This window comes from Lethenteron reissneri, chromosome 26, assembly GCF_015708825.2.
Source record: "Lethenteron reissneri isolate LAM-NWPU_2019-01 chromosome 26, ASM1570882v1, whole genome shotgun sequence".
In the NCBI taxonomy this organism is placed as follows: Eukaryota; Metazoa; Chordata; class Hyperoartia; order Petromyzontiformes; family Petromyzontidae; genus Lethenteron; species Lethenteron reissneri.
This window is the reverse complement of record NC_083804.1, coordinates 16,779,793-16,799,226: the sequence shown is the minus strand read 5'-3', so window position 1 is coordinate 16,799,226 and position 19,434 is coordinate 16,779,793. Positions and strand designations below refer to the sequence as shown.

The 19,434-nt window shown below is 48.1% G+C and overlaps 1 protein-coding gene across 1 annotated transcript; it reads right to left on the bottom strand.

The window, feature by feature from the left end:
• Nucleotides 1–9,107: 9,107 nt before the first annotated feature.
• On the bottom strand, nucleotides 9,108–17,788 carry LOC133348082 (16 kDa calcium-binding protein-like). The gene is made up of 4 exons (XM_061560929.1): nucleotides 17,664–17,788; nucleotides 13,800–13,871; nucleotides 11,155–11,284; nucleotides 9,108–9,714 (listed from the first exon to the last, which is right to left on the bottom strand). The coding sequence occupies exons 1-4, from the start codon at nucleotides 17,664–17,666 to the stop codon at nucleotides 9,683–9,685; spliced, it is 237 nt and encodes a 78-aa protein (XP_061416913.1). The 5' UTR covers nucleotides 17,667–17,788; the 3' UTR covers nucleotides 9,108–9,682.
• Nucleotides 17,789–19,434: the final 1,646 nt, after the last annotated feature.

The following is a 19,434-nucleotide window of genomic DNA, read 5'->3' as shown; positions in this document are numbered from 1 at the left end:
ACAATTAGTGGTTAAGCACAGTTATCCCTCGTTATACGACAACTCAATTGAAGGAATTTCGTCAAAACATAACTTGGAAATTCGGGAACGCATTCAATATCGGTTCCGTTAAATTCGCATTTATGTCATTTAAAATCTCTGAATTATATTTTTTGTGATGGGAAAAATTAACGAATTTTATTTCACGCTGTTCCGGGCGTTTTGCACTGTGCGCTTTTCGCACTGCTGGTTCCTCCGCGTTTCTCTGTACCGTCAAAGCTTGGTTCGTTTCGCTTCGGTCCTTTGTATTGATCGCGTCTGGTACAGTAATAGGTTATCACCCTTTCAACTGGTACAAAAACTGACACCTTTATACAAGGCATCATGTTTGCAATAACCACAACACAAGCAGTCAAAATGCAAACAAAAAGAAACAAACTCTGATGATGATAATGATGATATGCACTGTCCTTGAAGTTGATTGGTCCACACCCGAGACACGTCTGGTAGAGTTAAATACAATAATCTAATTGTAGTAGGGGTAGATTGGTGGACATTCTAAAAGCAGAACTGTACATCACAAGACTGAGTCTTCATACCCGGTGCAACTTTCTTGGAAACATAGGAGACTCATTGATCATCGTCATTATCATCATCATAATCAGCCATGGTCAATCCACTCAACACATCACCACCACCACCTCTGATCATCCTGTGATGTAATCATGCATCGAACACATTCACTGATTTCATTGTTCCACCTCCTCAGTGGACACACTCTCGGACACGTTCCAATCCGTGGCTGCCAACTGCTCTGATTTGTTCTTGTCCATTGGCTATCATCCCTTCAAGCCATGACGTGTCCCGACCCAAGCTAACTTAGTCTCATTGACAGTTTGAATTCACTTAGCGGAAACATGTTATGAATTATTGTTAATATTGTTCTTGTTTCTTCTAGAAGGCCTCAACTCTGTCTCAATACTCTTTTTTTCGTGGGTGTCAATTATTTTTTCCTGCTAATTTTTCGCAGCAGGGGGCGACGGTGCCATTGAGATGTTTGGCGAATGCGTGTCACGTTGCATTCTTTTTTTAGCTATGGGGGGAGACTGGAAAATACAGGGGAAACCCATGCAGAACAGGGGGAGAAGATGCATACTCTACACAATCATGCGGCCGAGTTGAACCCAGGCCTCTTCTCGCGCCCATTGCGCCTCCCTGAATGGTGACTTTAACTTGTATATGATCTCGAAGGCACTCTTTTTTTTATGATGGTTGTATGCATGTAAATGTAACTTTTTTCGCACCCTATATAGTTAACTGTGCTAATTAGAGGTGCGGTGGAAGGACAACAAACTAAACACACAAATCAGCATCATGGGATCTCCTTTGCCAGTACCAAAATATAATAATAGATTTTCCCCTTTTTTGGCAACAAAACAGGTGTTAAGATGTTAAAACGCCAAACTGAAACCTTTTACAAGGAATCATGTCTGCATTAACCACAATGCTTGTGGTCAGAATGCAAACAAAAAACATACTCTGATAAAATATGCATTGTCCTTGATACTGATTGGTCCACACCAGAGACAACTTTCAGATTTTAAAATGCATAGCGCCAACGGCTTTATAATGTCGGAAAGAAGAGCGTTTCAGACGCCCGCAGAAACATATCTGGTTAATTTGTGGCAAGCACTTTGCGAAGTTCCAGGGAGCGGAATGAATTGTTTTTCAAAGTGTGGCTTCGTGTATATCCTTGAGCCTTAGGCACTTTGACTGAACCTGGAGAATCCTGAGTGTGTTGAGTGTGGAGAAGTTAACCTTTGTAAGTGTCACAATGCCAAACCTGAAACGCGTGTACCCACCGCAGGGCGAAGCTTCACATCTTCCAAAAAAAAAACATTCCAATTTTATTTAGTTTGGAAAATATTCCAGCGTTTCGAATATGTGTGCAATGAAGGATGTGTGGGATCAAATGGATAGCCCCGAGCAAAATGTTTCTCGAACTGCGCATGTGCCATGCAGATATAACTTAAAAAAAAATTACAACAGGGGATACACGCAGAGATGATAATGTCATTTAGATTTTACCAAAGGAGAGTAAATATGGAACGATTTGTTCTCACCCTCCATCCGAGCCATTGCCACCCCCGCAATTCGATAAATTATTGCGATTTAGGGTCACAATTCGATCAACTGAAAACAATTGTAGACAGACTCATAACTGTTGTCGATAATTATGACTATAAGCAAAGATGAGTAGAACTCTGTTCTATATCTCCACATATAAACATATATATTAGTCCATCGGCCAAGCGGCTCTCCGGACCAATATTATCCAGTAGTATTTGTTTAAGCAAAACTCTGGACCGGTTTGACCTTCTGGGTCTCAGCAGCAGAGTCAGGCTTGTGAAACAAACGCTGCTGGGTTAGATACCTGACAGTATTGGCAAGATCATTCCATTTCAATTATGGGGATCTGTTCTACGTAAAATTAGATTGTGGCGAACGTACCGAGATCGGGCACAGTCATAACCCGACTCAGTCCATCATTCCTCCAGGGTCGATAAAATGAATCACCAGCACTCGGTCCAAGTCAACAGTGGTTGACCTATGCATAAAATTATCCGCACCATATGAATGTAGATTCCCCAAGACTATCGCAGGAATACTTAAAGATGTGTGCTCCGTTGAGCAGGAGTGCACTCTGACTTGACATAGCTATCGAAAGATTGTTTTATTTTCTTGCGCATGGTGGCAGCAGCACGTTCAGGAGCTCGGTGCAAATATCCAGGTCTGCTGCTCGCCACGACGCCGGGGTTTCAGAAGAGAGACAATTCGTGTCGTTTTGCTGTTTCTCCTCCGTTGAAGGATCGGTGGTTTACGATACGGTCCATAGTTTGGGTTGCATCGCCAGAATAACACTGATGTGGATTCTTTTTTAAAGTCTCTCCATGATCCCGAAGTACCCCTCGACCACGGTCACTCATCCCTCACTCCTTGCACGTCCCTACCCGTTCCATCCTGTCACCGTTATTTAAACACTCTCAAGCGCCTTCTTCAGTGAAGGCGTGGCTGTAGGTATAAAATAGGAGGATAAGATTGACATTCCTGAGCGTCCAACAATTTCCGAAACTCATGCTAGCCGCGTCGCCTCTTGGGCACGTGATGTCAACCACACGGCGCTGGCCAACGATAGCCGTGGAAGGCCAAGAGGCTGATGTTCAAAAACAAATATTTCATTGCTCTGTTGAGATAAACCTCGTGCGTTTCATTAATCACTCATTCTAAATGTCCCACGCCCACTTTAGGGTACACACGTAACCCGATTCTATCCTCTTGTTAGCTGCTCTTTGCAACTCCGGTGTGAATTAAGTTCACATAGAGGCGACGTTGCCTGTGGTTGTAACGGTGATCACACTCGACTCGCAATCCAGAGGTCGCCGGTTCGATTCCATCTTCCCTGCGTGGCTGTTCCCAAATTGTCCCCACCGCCTCTACGCACCCAGCAGTACAGGAGAACACGTAGGAACACCACCAACGGTTCAATCGATCGGCAGGTCGCCTTGTGGTGGAGTAATCGTGTGGGTTACGACGCCGCTTGACAGCGCGTCTGGTCAACGTGGGAACAGGAGACCAAAATGCTACTCTCGACCTCATTCTGGTGGAGGCCTTTCCACACTCCGCAAACAACTGGCGCTGAAGTTAAGCGAGCTAATGTCAGGGATAACTTGCATTATTTGGTGATGTTCTGATTGCAAGCCACAGTGCGACCTGTGGCCGTGCAAACCGAACCACGGACCATCGGAGCTTGATGCCGAAATGTCAGAGGTCAGCTGAGCCACGACGAGAGAGATGGTTTCAGGTGAGAGAGACAGAGAATTCGAGTTTGTTTTGCTATTGCTCTTTCGTTAAAGGAGCGCAGCCTGCAGCGGTTCACTATAGTTTGGGTTGCACGGCGACATTTCTTGGCCATTTACACACAAATGACAAGGGACTACATTCTAATTTCCTGACCCTCCCCCTTAATTGCTTCTTTTCCTCTGCTCTGTTCCTCCAGGTTCTCCTCCTGCGTGATTCTGCGCTCCGATACGCTTCTTGCATTGCGGGCGCATTATATTTATGATTTGTTAAATATAATCGAATCATGCCCCCCCCCCCCACACCCACCGCCCGCCACTATGATAATCGAATTTTGGGGTTGAATTGTTGCTACGCGTCTGGTTGGATCCAGCATCAGGCCCGGGGCGAAATTCCGTGCTTTGGAGTCCGCGTGCCTCTGCTGCCACCAACGGGCCCGAGCGGGGAACTGCTCTGCCCTTGGGTCGGCCGCCCACGACACCAAGAACCTTTTACTGGTAGGAACCTACTGGTTCCACCAGCCCACAGAGGATTATTATGTCCGTCCGTCCGTCGTGCAGGGAGGGGCTGGGTGGGGAGGGAGGGGCTGGGTGGGGAGGAGAGGGTGGGGAGGGGCTGGGTGGGGAGGGGCTGGTCACCCCGTGGTGCCCTTATAAAACTCAACGTTTAATCTACTCACGCCGGCTTGTGCCCGCCCTCACAGTCGGGCATATTTGCGGAATACACCACGTCGCCGTTGACCCTGGCTATTGACCGAGCAACCCAACGTTCCTACCAGCTCCCTCCGCAGGATGAATGTGTATACCATTTAGCAGACGGATCGCGTGAGTTCAAACCGTTTGCTAATTTACCTATGCAGTTAATGATCAACCACGATCCGTAGTGTTTGCCCTGCTGGTGAAAATAGGGGTGCTCAATGCGTCTGGCGCAGCATTAATACTGAAGCAGGGGCCGTCCATAAAAGGCGTCACGCACCTGGGGGGGGGGGGGGTCAGACATTTGTGACGATGTGTGACGAGAGGGGGGGAGGGGGGTTTGAGAAATGTGACGTCACATCATAATGCGCAACTTTAAATAAATATAGACGACACGTTCTTCTTAATGAAATATACTTTTTAAGAAATGTTTTCTCCTACATCATCAGAGTGCAGCGGCACATTAAATACGCACTACAATGACAATACTGTAGTTGAAAGCGATTTGAAGCATGTAAAAAATCGTCCAAAATCGCGTGACGTAATTTATGGACAGCCCCTCATAAACCCATGTAGGTGTTTATATAAGTCTGGCTGCATGACGCTGACCAGACACTGCCGAATCCTATCAATGCCGTCTGGCTGGCTCCCTAATCTCTTCATTATCAACAATCCACGCGACAAGCGCAGTACAGTACAAGTCTTCGTCCGAGCTCGGGGGTGTTTCCTCCTGACGCTCGAATGCTTCCCGGCCATAGTAATAATAATTTATACAATAATTAGAATTATCATCGCTCAGATCGCGAGGAATCGCGTGCACGAACACGCCACGCGGGATGGGAGGAGGAGCCTCGACACGCGCGGTCACGTGGCACCACCCTCCCAGGCACAAACCAATTTGCGTTTTGGACAAAACAGAAGTTTTTGTTCAATGTGTGTGTGTGTTTACCGTGTATGTGTGTTAAATAGGTGTGTGTGTGTGTTTACCGCATGCGTTCAATATGTGCGTATGTGTTCAATGTGTGTGTGTTTACCGTGTGTGTGTGTATATGCTTACCAGGGGCGCAATATGTAGTTTTGGTGTATCTTGCTTACAACTCAACCTGAAACCTGTTGGGGCACAAACGGCGCCGACTTGGCACGGCGACCTGCTGTGTGTTCCGTGTCTGAGCCCGCGGGCATTCTTCGCAATGGTGCGGTACAGTAACATGGCGATGTTTTGTGCAGTGTCTGGCTCGTCACTTCTAGCGTAAGATTTTCGCAGCCGATACGACGATTCGTATTTGTGTGTAGTTTTTTTTTTGGGGGGGGGGGAGTGGTTAGGCCACGTGGTTAGTTTTATTGCCCCCCCCCGCCACCACCCGACAAGATTGTAAAGGTGACAACCTCGTCTCGGGCTGTCGAGGGTTCATGACGAGAATGATTGAATCAAACGACCAAGTGGCCGAGCCCAGAAAAAAAAACACATTGATGGCTGCCTGGCTAATTTGTTACCTCGCCATCGTCTGGGACAAATGTACTGTGCAGTAGACAGTATCGAGTTGTAGAATTTTCACTTCTATTTTTTCACTTCTATTTTTAAATGCTGGGGTTTACAGTGCGCTCTGCTACGATGCAGGTGACCTGGATTTCAGCGTGGTCCAGATGTCTTGTGACCCGCAATTAATTGACCCCTCAAATGTTTCCCCTTGCATATTCATTCCTGTTTTAAATAAACCTTTAAAAATTACCAAGTTTTAGAAAATGAAATGAAGTGGGGGGGGGGCACAAGACATATGGACCACCCTATGTAGAATTTAGCATTTAAGAGTTAACTCAGCCTTAAATGAGCAGTGCTGTGTGAATGCCTGGCCACTGGGGAGACATTGTGGGCCTGGTACGGTGCTGCCTAACCGCCCATGTCCACCTCACCCGCCTACATGGATGGCACGGGAGATCTGAACACATCCTGATTAATGGGCTCCTCTGGCAGGCGACGATGCATTGGCTTCATCATGCAGGCCACAAATCGAGCCACTGCTGCCCAAGCAGCCTTTGTTTGGCGGGGATAGATGAGGGAAATAAATGGATGTGGCATGGTCTCGAGAAAAGATGGGCTGATGCGGTACAGAAGGATGAACCGATGACTGGGAACCAGCGGTCTCAAGATCGGCCTCTGTAGAGGAGAGGCTTTGTGAAGGACGCCACTGGGCAGTTGGAGACAGCGGAGCGACGCTCACAACAACGAGCGGAGCCCTGGATGGCGGATGGCTAAAACAGCGAGTTGGTCCCGTCGGGAGTGATTGCGCAGCTAAACATCAGGATGTCTGCCAGCGAACTGTCGCTTCTCAATTTATCGCACGGCTTGGCACAACGCGGCGAATGCCACCGCGGTTTGCGGTGAATAGCGTCTGGTTGGCGATACGCAACGCGGCATGTGTCCCAGCGCAGCGGTACGGCTCCTTTTGTCGACCCCACCGCTGAACGAGGCCGAGCCCCACGCCGCGGCTGGCTCCGTCCATCCCCCCCCCCGCCCCGCCTTGGCGTGGTGGCCCCAGTGGGGCCGGCCCTTGGCACCCCCAACACCCCCACCGGCCCATGGGGTGCGACAAGATTCGCTCTTTGACGCCACCGGCTTGAAAACTCGACGCGGTCTCCACGATGGCTCGCGGCTGACGCCCGAGGGCACTCGTCTGCTCCGGACGCAACGGTCTCACCCCGTCGACTTTTGGCGATTCTGATGGTGGTACCGTGCAGGCCGTGGGGTGGTGGGGGGGGGGATTATTTCACCATATTTCACCACGCTGGTCAGCGGGGCTTGGTGAAGGCTGGGGGAGCAGAGTTACAGACAGCGTAGCACGCAGCAGCCGATAGGATGGCAACTTTGTTTTGTGCACGGCGGTTGTTCATCCCAAGCAAGCACTTAACCAGGCTCAAAAAATCTGCCGAGCTTTCGAGATCGGACGCATTTTGGCTCATGCGAGTGAGTGCACTGGAATGTTGGCAGTGTTGGCGCAGATACTGTTTTAAATGATGGAGTTGGCAGCAGTTTGTGAATGAATCACTCTCGTCGCGTGCAATTGTGAGAGGGATGCTGTCGTGAAGTCAATGGTCAGGGGCACTCGACTTTAAATGCAGAGTTCGACGGTTCGATTTGACCTCCTGGCACGGCAGTTGCAAGCGAGTACGTAAATTCCGTCACATTCGTAATCAGACTCTTTATCCTGGGAGAAATCCTATGAGCTATGAAGCTCAGATATCCAGTCAGGGTGGGGCAGTTCATGAAATCTTCCCCACCGCCACTGTTCACCACACGGCAGGTCGCGTGCTTGCTATGGTGGGGTAAAGTATGGGTACTCTCCCACCTCTTGCACGACGTCTGGCCAGTGTGGAAGAGTAGGCCAAAAACACCCTCCAGAGGGGTTCTCTAGAGCTCCCTCTAGCGGAGGCCCATGCTGTGAAAAGACCTTTATAGCTCATCGGATTCCTCCAGTGTCAATAAATATTCTTCCGCCATAAGTGGCGATGACCAATAAATGACAGAGGGCTGCACATGCACCCACAATTGCGTAGGTTGTTCACGAACCAGGCGGCGCAGTGTGTTCAGAGTCTGCATTGATAGATGGTGAACGTGGTGTAACAGATTAAAACTTTCCATTTTTTAAGGGGCCCGAGTAATAGACCACAACATATGTAGATTACAAGTTGCTTTTTGTTGTTGATTAATGGGCATTGTCCCTTCCGAGATCTGGCGATATGGGACACATTTCAGTTGCTTTGGTCATAGGCTATATAATTATTTTAATGATGTTCAAGCCATTGCTTGGCTAGCAGACCTCGACCTTTATCTCCCGAACACATTGCCATCATGCGAAAGAAAAATGCCAATATTATATTCGCTATAGAGGAAAATTGTGTAAAATAAGTATGTGTTAAGATTTAATCAAATTCTTTGCAAATTAGACACTCGTGCTGCATCTAAGGTAATCGAGAAAACAAAACGATACAAAAAACTGAAAAAATATGAACGAGACAGCAAGAAACTAAAAATTTTTTAACCAAAATTGCGACCAAAAATCGTAATATTTCTTGGTAGTCGGACCGAATCTTCACATTCCGAGTGTAATAATAACCCCGATACAGGAACACCCACGGCACCAGTTTGACACATTCCGGCTGGTCCGCCCGCGGTCCCTCTCGGGTTTAACCAGACCAGACTTCGCGAGACCTTCTCTGAAGGCACTTGCTTCTCATACTCTCTTTGGCCCGTGGACCACTCCGCCGATAGGAAACATTTCCGCGTACCACCCAACCTCCTGTATGCCAGGCGAAGTAGTTCACATCTCGCCACCACGGCGCCTCTACTGCTGCGCACAGCGCAGTAGTCCCATCAGAGGGCATCTGTTGATAAGGGTCCGACCCATCCATCACCTGCCATCGAGCCTCCCACACTCGAACCTGTGCCAAGCTAGGTGCACGTTATGTACCGAGTGCTCTTGTGCTTGGCGCAAACTCGGTGGCGAATGGCGGCTGTCGATGTTGACGATGGCGATGTTGTGCGTTGTGATAACAGAAGAATCGATGGTCACACGTGAATCTCACACCAATTTTTTTTATTTCAATTTATGTCAAGTTTTTTCACCTGAAACACCATGAAAAGGCAGCTTTTGAGAAGTCCTAGTGAGGGTTGTAGAATCACCTCCATATGTATTCACTTGTTCAGTACGTAAGTGGCAAGGAATGGGATGCGTCCGTGGGAATGTCAATAGAGGAGATGCATCAGTGCCAATGTCAGTGTGTGTACGCACATGCTGGTACATACGTGTGTATGTGTTGGTAGGTCTTTGTCCCTGTGTTGGTGTGTATGCAATGTTTTATCTAGATTTGTGTGCGTATGCATTTCAGTCTGTGTATATGTGTTGGTGTGTATGCGTGTCAGTGTGTACATGCGTTGGTGTGCGTACGTTTACATTTCTATACGTCAGTGTGTACATGTGTATCCATACGGGTGTGTTTCTGCATGCATGAGAGTTGCCGTGCATGTGGGTTACTGTGTATGTTGGTGTGATAATAAGGGAATGTGTGTGTCTTTGTTTTTTGTCAGTGTTGGTATATGTATGTTGTAGTGTGGTGTGCGTGAGCGTGCGATTCCATGTCACCCCGACTTGTCATCACTTCTTCTTTGACATGTACACCACAAACTCTGCAAATGGAAACACAACAGCATTTACAAACAATACAAGGAAGCCATTAATTATTTAGCAAATACCCACCATTTGTGAGTTGCTTACATGGCTATACGCTGAAGGACAAACCCTACATTCATTCCTTGAAACGATTACCTTAACCCATTACGGAAGAAGCTGCGGGTTGGCATGTGCAACGCCACGAGGCAAATGTGAATCACAAGAGTAAAAAACCACACTTGACACCAATGATGTACATTGTTAGGCAATAGAGTACACCAGCCAATTACACTGGCTCTGGCCCCAAATCTAACCAGACTCTGCAGGACCTCCTGCCTCCAGCCATGCACTATTTTCCATATCTCCCATTTCCTTTGCCCGTCTGCCACCGAGCCCCCCATCCGTGTCTCCATCACACCGTTGCCTTGCCTGCTCAAAATCCCTCTCTGTAAAGATTTAAAAAAATCCATCCCCTCCAAACTCCTAATAATCTGGAATTATACCACTTAGACTTCTGCACCTGCACCCATAAAACACTCGCATCAAAATACCCCGATCTGTCCCACGGGCTCTCAAATCCAGTCCCAAACCATTTACGAGATCACCCCTCATTGTCTACAGCATCCTCCATGGATTCGACCCCTGCTCCATGTCCTCTCAGCTCCAGCAACAACATTTTTTGGTGAAACTCTCGAATCACGTCTCTGCTGCCGCCATCGAGGGCTGAACGTTCTTCCCCCCAGCCGTCTCTAATGTCGGCTCCCAGCCTCGGTTCAAGACCCCTTCCTCTTCTCCTCTGCCTATGACTGTCCCCCCCCTCCTACCCATCTATACAGGGATCTCAAATTGTGTCTTTAAATTAACAAAAAAATTCACATCTGTGACCCTGCCATTATTTTATATTGCAACATATTAGACACTAGCCATGAACTAAACATTTTATTTTTATTTTACCAGGCAAGGCCCAGTGAGCTATATAGCTCGTTTGTAGACAAATACACTAAAACGCGTGTTTCTACATGTGCAGGGAAAAACTGGTAGGACCCGGAGAAAAAATCCACACGATCACGGGGAGAGAGACATGCAAACTCTAAGTGGTGGCCCTATAACCACACTGGTCATTTAAATGCTGGCACTAACATTTTTGTCTTCCACTCTCACCAAAATTAACACCAACCAACACAAACTCTAAAAAGCCGAGATAAACGTGTGTAGGCCTAGGCTTAAAAACTAAAATGTGGTCACAAATGCTTCCCCCACCCTGCCGCCCGCTAACGTTGCGATGGCCTCAAAACTCAAAATTGTTGTCGTTATTACCGTAGCATATCCTTGACTACAGGCACGCGTCAAAAATTTAGCCATCCAGAAATAACTTCCAGAACAAGTTTACATCATTCCAGTCCGTCCACCTCGATAGAGTATCGTCAGACAACAATCGCCCGCCAAGGTGGCCTCACCCTTGTAGGAGATCTTGTCATCCTTTCCCCGGTCGTTTTGAAGGAAGAAATCGTCCACGGAGTTCTCGGGAAGCCCCAAGCTCTTGAGTCCCTCCTGCACCTCCTGCTTGCTCAAGTACCCAGATTCATCCTGCAAATGGGCGACATCGCCGTTGACCAACCGTGCGAATCGGAGGTGGGGAGGGGCAACAAACTAAAAGCACAAAAACACACAAAGTTGATAAGAATAATTCTCAAATTGAGCAAGTTTCTACGATCTGGGGATAGACAATGGCAGGGAATTCCACATTCGAGTCATGCGAAGAGAAGGAAGCAGAAACATGCGTTGAGATTATTTAGATAATTTTGATGCTATAAATGTCCAAATTATGGGCCACTATGTTGAGCTGTCATTTGTAGCCAAGTCGCTTCTGAAAAAGAAGTTAAACCTCAGTGGGCCCTGGTAGGATGGAGATGGTTTCGTTTTATTTGTTTGTTTGGGTGATTTGCACTACTATCATGTTTTTGTAACGTTCTTACCCGCCCCTATTGGACATCTGCGACAAAGAGCTTGATAGCTCATCGGATTCCTCCAGTATGAATAAAATAAATATTATGATTCTGAGAAAGAGAAGGGCTTTGATTCAGCCAGCGTGGTGGTTGAACCCAGTATGGATGAGATGAAACGGCGAGTCTGGTGGACGGAGTCCTAAAAATGAGTGGAGGAATTTCGATTTAAAGCTTTCGTGACTGCAGGGATTCATCTTCTTGGTTCTTTCGGTAAAGTCACGTAGAAGGGAAGTAATACAATAATAAAAACAATTCTCACGACGTTTCGGCCACAACGCAAGCAGCCGTCCTCAGGCGAAGAATGAAGCACCACCAAGCTTGGAGCGTATATTTAAGCTGGGTTAGAGGGGGGGAGGTGGGAAGAAGAGCGCCTAAACAAAATAATTTGCATATCAAGAGGATATGCTGAATTCCTCTTGATATGCAAATCATTTTGTTTAGGCGCTCTTCTTCCCACCTCCCCCCCTCTAACCCAGCTTAAATATACGCTCCAAGCTTGGTGGTGCTTCATTCTTCGCCTGAGGACGGCTGCTTGCGTTGTGGCCGAAACGTCGTGAGAATTGTTTTTATTATTTTATTACTTCCCTTCTACGTGACTTTACCGAAAGAACCAAGAAGATGAGTGGAGGAATCAAGGGGTGAAGTTCATGGAAATTGTAACGACCATTGTAGTGGCGATAGAAGATTGACAAGGAGATGACTGACCGACAGTTGAGGGAGCGAAAAGTTAATGTGTGAGTGCTGAATAATCGATTACCCTGAGTGGTTAACGTTGAATCGTTTTTTTTACGACTTCACCCCCATCCTCACGACAAATCCCCGTGGACAGGGTGAAGGAGCCAATGGATCACATACGTAGTGCATTAAACACGTAACCAACTTTCGATGACAATTATCATTCGTATTTGCCCTTGGTTAATTCACTGCTAGACAAAGGCCTCCCCCATGCCGCATCGCTCAAAAGGACCGTTTGCCCACACTTCACCATGCTGGTCAGTCAGCGAGGGTTAGCGAAGAGCACGATCTATAGATTGCTCAAGTTAAAAAGACTGGGTAATGATACCCCTGAGCAGCAGCATGGGGGACTGATTTTGAATCAACGTCGGGTTTTAAAACTCAGCCCACCTTGTGCCCTATCCCCTCGGCGAAAGCGTCTGCACGCAGATGCTGCTGCTGCCTCCCGCCGCTTTATTCCTGCCCAATATCTGCAATGTCACCCGAGCCCCCGACCCCTCCACCCCCACAGTGACGTAAGCAAGGAATTGCAGGGCTGCACCTAGACTTTTTTTGAGCGTGCAAAATGACGGGCCGCACCCATAAGTTAATCCGTTCAAAATAACTGCCGCAGCTTTAGGCCAGTCTTGTTTTTCTAGTTTCAGAGAGCCAGACCGACACCTGAGTTATTGCATGTGAAGGAAGTTGATGGTCGTAGCACCATCACGAACGACTGCACTAAAACAAAACAAAAATCGAGATTTGAATTCGATTTCTTGTTCTCCTTTTCTCATCTTTATAAATGTCAGCTGATAATTATAGGAAATATGGTTGTACTGCCATGTCACAAACGCTTCTCTGTCGCAGGGTATAAGGGGCATTATATTCCCTGAGTGCGTGCCTAAATAAATGGCACTGCAAGGGATATTTCAAAAGCTGTTCTATGACATTTCCTTCTACGGGCCATTCTCCAGCACATGGAGCGTCACCACTCTGCCACCAGAGTTAGAAATGGACGTTTAATTGTAGGACAGGATGCCAATATATAAATGGGAATAACATTTGTAATGACGCAATTTTTTTTTTATATGTAAGGGTTATCTCTATGCCACCCCATCATCTCGCATGCCATATGCCAAGTAAGTGTTGGGCGACACCAATTCCACCTCTTGGTCGATGACCGATCAGGTCATGGAAATTCCACTTTAATGTGTCAGAGCTTCGTTTGGTCTTAAAATGTCAAGCACCACTGTCGATGTTCCCGTGCAGATTGTGGGGCAGCCTCATCCGTCGGTTAACACTTCACCGACTACTTTAGGATGACGACGACGACCATGACGATGATCGTGGTGCATTCAGTTGGAGGATGAAAACGTCCTTACCTTGTCCAAGCTCCGGAATTTGTCCCCCAATTCCTTCATCTGTTTTGCAAGTGGAGATGGCTTTGGTTGAGACTGAGAAGTGGGAGAGACATGGAGAAGAATCGTAAATCATTGGTTCACTTACATTCGGTTGCTCGGTTTAGCCAGGTGAGATGAAGCTCATCTCTAGTCGCAAGGTCGGCCTGGCTCACCATCATTATATTTAACGGATAGCCTTCCATTATTATTCCTTCGTGACCGTTTTATAGATGGTCTTTGGGATTATAACAATTATTTTCCCGAATAATTTCACCGCTAGATCGCAAGACTGTAGTAGTTTTTTCGTGATAGATATGTTAGTAAACGGGTATCATCGTATGGTTTTATAGAGTAGCATATCGGAACAAATAACACACTTATACGACACGAAACATCTATAGAGTATGAAAATAGATAGGCAGAATCGATAAAACAGCTGGTATAAACGAGAGGAATTTCCACCCGCGGCTGATTCTAACTATGGTGGATATGGGTAACGTTTGCCACCCAACGTGGTGCCGAGCAATTCGCTTGGCTCCATGCGGGCTCGATGGGTCGTCCCGCGCCAGGCGGTTGGTGGGTGGGTGGTGGGCGCGGCTCCGTGCCAGTTCGGACATTCCACATGAGTCAGACATCATGGATAAACAAAGGCGTTCACTGCAAATGAATAAATAAATTGTTTTAATACTGTACGCAGCGAGCCACTGGATTTGTGTTGTGTCCACGCAATATCTGTGGAATCCACGGCTACATTCTTAATATAATATAGCCACACATCTAATATCAGACCGTGATATATCCGCCTTAACCATTTGTGTCCACACCCAGTGCAAAAATTTTGCACGGTGGCGTAACTGTCATTTTTTTAAATAGATGTTCACTTATCCGACCTTTTTCACATATCCGCCTATGCCTCAAGTTCCCAGTGAGTCGGATATATGCAATGGATGATTTATTTTATAACCTTAACCACCTCGACACCCTGCACACCATTCGACCACCACTTTTGAAAAGGACTTGACATTTAAACTGGCGTTTGCAATGATTAACGCAGGGAAAGCCTCACCCAGCCTTAAAGCCTCGCCGAGTCTCAAGACGAGGTCAGGAGGGTCCTGCATTGGGATGTTTGGCCAGTGGCGTTAACGAGTGTTTGGCGTGTGGGAGTTAACCAGAGAACTCACAGAAAACCCACCCAGTGCAAACGAGTGGATTAAACTTGAGAATTTCCCGAGATTCGTTCAGTTCAGACCAAATAAACGTAATCTGTGTGTGGAATAAATAAATAAGCAAACGATACGCCCCCTTCATATCGGTTTGTCCACGTAACAACAACAAAATCCCATTGGCCTGCGAATGCATAGCTTTAGTAGCATCGGTTCAGTACAAACTCTAGACCGGTTTCCTACTTAAGAGTGTTTCATCAGCAGAAGTCAGACTTTGCTTGATGCAATGCTTGGTGAACTGCCAGACGTAATTGTGAAGGTCCCTCGATTTTAAAATGATACAATTTCGGTGGCTTATGGCCCCCTTATTCTAGCTCCTGCGCCCGTCGCCCCCACTGATGTCCTCTTCCACAATGTGTGCAGATACGACTGACTATTGTATATAGGGGGTGTAGGCATATTTGCCTGCAAAATAAAAAAAAAATATGGAGGGGGGGGGGGTGTATTTATTTAGGGGGGGTCGACAATTTTTGTAAACCTGTTGAACTTTTTACCCCCAGATCTGGGAGGGGGTCCACTTTCTATCACTTTTTTTTATTCAGGCCTCCTGAAAGGCTCTTATAATTTAGTTGACGTACAAACAGACAAACGGACACACGGAACGCCGGGCTTTTATAATAGATGGGTTGGCCGATCTGTTTTCCAACTGTTGGCCACTGTTGCATCCTGCAGGCCCACGCGTACACACACGTTGTATGCACTGCCCCCCCCCCGTCCCCTCCCCCCATCCAAGCACTACCCAGGCTCAAACCCTCCTTGAAAACAAACACATTTTTGCAAAACCAAAATAGTTTTTTTTACTTGCAAGTTGGGAGACATCCAGGACCGCAACCGATGGGGGGCGGGTGGGAGTTACAGATTCTCTACGACCACATTCAGAATGGGCGAGCGGTGGCGCAAACGTTTGGTCTGGAGTCACTTTAATTTGGGGAATCGCTGCGAAATGCTTGGGAAGAATGTCTCGAAAATAGGAGGCTTTGGAAATCTTTGAATGTACTACATACGCAGTTAAAATGTTATTATTAATCCGCCCTGCCTCTGCTCACCCAGCAGTACAAATGGCCACACCACTATTAGGCATGTCGACAAACACGCAGTGGACCAACAGATTGCGTGTGGTGGGGCAAAGCATGGGTGCTCTCCCACCTCTACCAACACGTATCGACAGTGTGGAGGAATAGACAACAAATACCCTTCAAGGAGGGGCCCGCTAGAGCTCCCTCGAGTGGAGACCCTTCCACCAGCAGTGACGAACGCAAGGCATTGCAGGGCTGCGCCTCTACCACTTTACCGAGGTGCGCAGATGAAGAAACTGCCCAGCCCTGCCGTGGTGGCTCGGAAGCTGTTAGCCCACGTTACCTCCCTGCTCTCGACCAATCAATGCACTCTTATCCCCTTGGCTCAGACTTCCTCTCTTTTCACCTAGTTCCCGACCTAAGTTATGATGAGGGGGGGGGGGGTTTCTCAATTGCTCCGTTATGGGTCTCTTGTCGTTTCCAGATTTGATCATCCTAGAGCAGCAAACGTCCGCGTCTTTACACATGCAGTGGCACATTTCCACTGCTGGATGAATGCCGCATCTGTGCCGTCGTGCCAGACATGGGGAGAGGGTGCGAGGTCGCTTTGACCATATTTCATCACTCTGGCTCAGTTCGGGTCGGTGAATTTGTCATCTGGAAATCATTTCCATCCCCCCTTAAGTCGGCGTAGACTCGATTATACGCTTGCGAATTTTTTTGTCAGTGTCCCCTAGCCCTTTGAGAACAAAGTTACGCGTGTTGGCTTCCTCGGGTAACGATCACCGCCTAATGAGTAGATCCAAGTGGTGGCGTTGTGTTAGTCCAGAGCTCCGGACACCGAAATCACGAGAAGCGCCATTATTTTTTAATTCGGTAAAGAAAAACAATAGTTCAACAGCCGCGATGTCATGCGAATAAGAGATGGTGGTTTCTTAATAAGCAACGTAATGAAGCGTCATTTCTTAAGCCGTATGCGGTACTCGAGCGCAGGTTTACCTACCAACCTGGTGTAGGAACAAGCGATGGGATTCGATCACATCGCACGCGTTTCCTGGGCAATATTTTTTTTTAATATTCGTGAAGAATGATCTCGGCCAAGCGCAACAGCTAAAACCACAAAACCCACATCCGACAGCCTCAAAGCACATCCGCGTTAAACCTACGCAATCGCATGTACACACACACGCGCGCCTTCCCGAAATTACATGCTATTGAAAATGTGCTGGTAACGATATCATCAACATCATCTCACGTGTTACACGCTAGAAACTCGGTTAGACAATCACATCTTGGCAAATCCATGTTGGGCAACGTGTTCCATAACATAAAAAGATTAAAAAAATTAGAGTTTCATGTCCAGGACGATCAGTTAAGCTCCTGGTTGATACATAGAGGATACATACGCATGTATGTTGAACTTATTTCGCACCGTACGTAGCCAACCGTGCTAATCGGAGGTGTTTAATACACATTAACACAGGATACAATTATCGTGCGAAAGAAGTGATAGTGGGAGGGGCAATGTGGAACTGAGCGCAGGAGTTTGGTTGTTGTTATTGTTGTTGTCGTGTGTGCGGTGCAAAAGCAACGATTTGATCTCTCACCATGGTGGACTTGGATGTGCAGAGCGGGCGTCGAAGAGAAGATGATGAGATCGGCAGAGTTCACCGGTGCTTTGGACGATGAGCGTGGGCGGATGTTGAGCAGGAATTTATAGCTGAGTCTGGGTGTGGCCCTGAGCGCGTGTACGGGGCGTGGGTGGGGTGTGTGCGTCGAGCCGTGTGCAGGGAGTTAGGGCAGGGCAGAGCAGCGACGCTCACAACAACGAACGGAGCGCCGGGCGGATAAAATTTGACCAAGTTGGCACAGTAGGGGGGCACAGCTGGTGCATCCGCCGGTCATCTCAGTCAACCCCATGGCACCTGGGTCTGTCCCGTGACCTGCCAGCAGTGAGCCTTCGACACTTCACATGGCATGGAGATGCACGTGGCCTGGCACAGGTTCCGTGCTGACGTCCCCGCCACTTAGTGTCGACTGGCCGTTGTGGTTGCGTATGGCTGGGGAACGATCATGGTTAGAACGCTGCGCTTCAAACCCGGCGATCCGCTCACGGCCAACACCAGCGACGATTTTTGATCCGGTCCGGAGCCTCCCCTAGGTCTACTCAGCCTCAAATGAGTACCTGTTGCGCTGTGTAAACGTCTCCACTGGGGAGAAAGAGGCGGTCAGGCGTGGCTACTGGTCACCCACCCGTCCATAGGTGCGTCATCGCTCATCGGATTCGTCCGGGATAAATCATGATTATTATTCTGCTACAAGCGCTTGTCCAAAACGTTTGTTCAGGCTATACGGTGTGGGGAGGGGGGATAGTTTGTCTTGTGTGTGTGTGGAAAACGCCCATTGCTCTGTGTGTGTGTGTAAGGGCGTGGAGCACAGGCGGTGCATCTGTCTGTCACCTGTCAACCCAAGGCACCTGTCAACCCAAGGCACCTGTCAACCCAAGGCACCTGTCAACCCAAGGCAACTGTCAACCCAAGGCAACTGTCAACCCAAGGCACCTGTCAACCCAAGGCACCTGTCAACCCAAGGCACCTGTCAACCCAAGGCACCGGTCAACCCAAGGCACCTGCCAACCCAAGGCACCTGCCAACCCAAGGCACCTGTCAACCCAAGGCACCTGGGTCTTCGCGTGATCGCCTCGAAGTGCTCCGAGCGTGACACGGTTCGCCGTGGCGACGTCACCGCCGTTGAGTTGCGAAACGACTGCAAGTTGGTGCCCTCTGGTAGGACGATTTGGGGAGCGGTGGCGCAGCGGTCAGTGCGCTGCCGCTGCAAATCTCCGGCCACCTGAGTTCGATTCCCGCTCACGGCCAACGCGAGCGACGATTAGCTGAACCGGTCCTGCGCCCCCTCGACGTCTCAAATGAGTGTCGTGGTGGTTAGCGCACTGAGTTTACCAACTTGGCGAAGCGCGTTCGACTCCCGTTCACGGCTAACATCGGGCCCGGATCTGGGCCTTAAACTGTTTGCAAACATCAGCCCGGGAAAGACAAATTCGGCTGGGAGTGGTGTTAGGTGCTTGCTATTTGCGCTTGCACCAACAGTCTGGTAAGGGGGCTGTCCATAAATGGCGTCACGCGATTTAGGACGATTTTTGACCCACCCCCCCCCCCCCTTCGTCATACGGCGTCACAAAAAATCAGACCCCCCCTAAAATATGACATCACGCACCTAGGGGGGGGGGGGGTCAGACATTTGTGACAATGTGTAACGAGGGGGGGGGGGGGTTGAGAAATGTGACGTCACATCAAAATGCGCAACTTTAAATGCATATAGACAACACGTTCTACTTAATTAAATAAACTTTTTAATAAA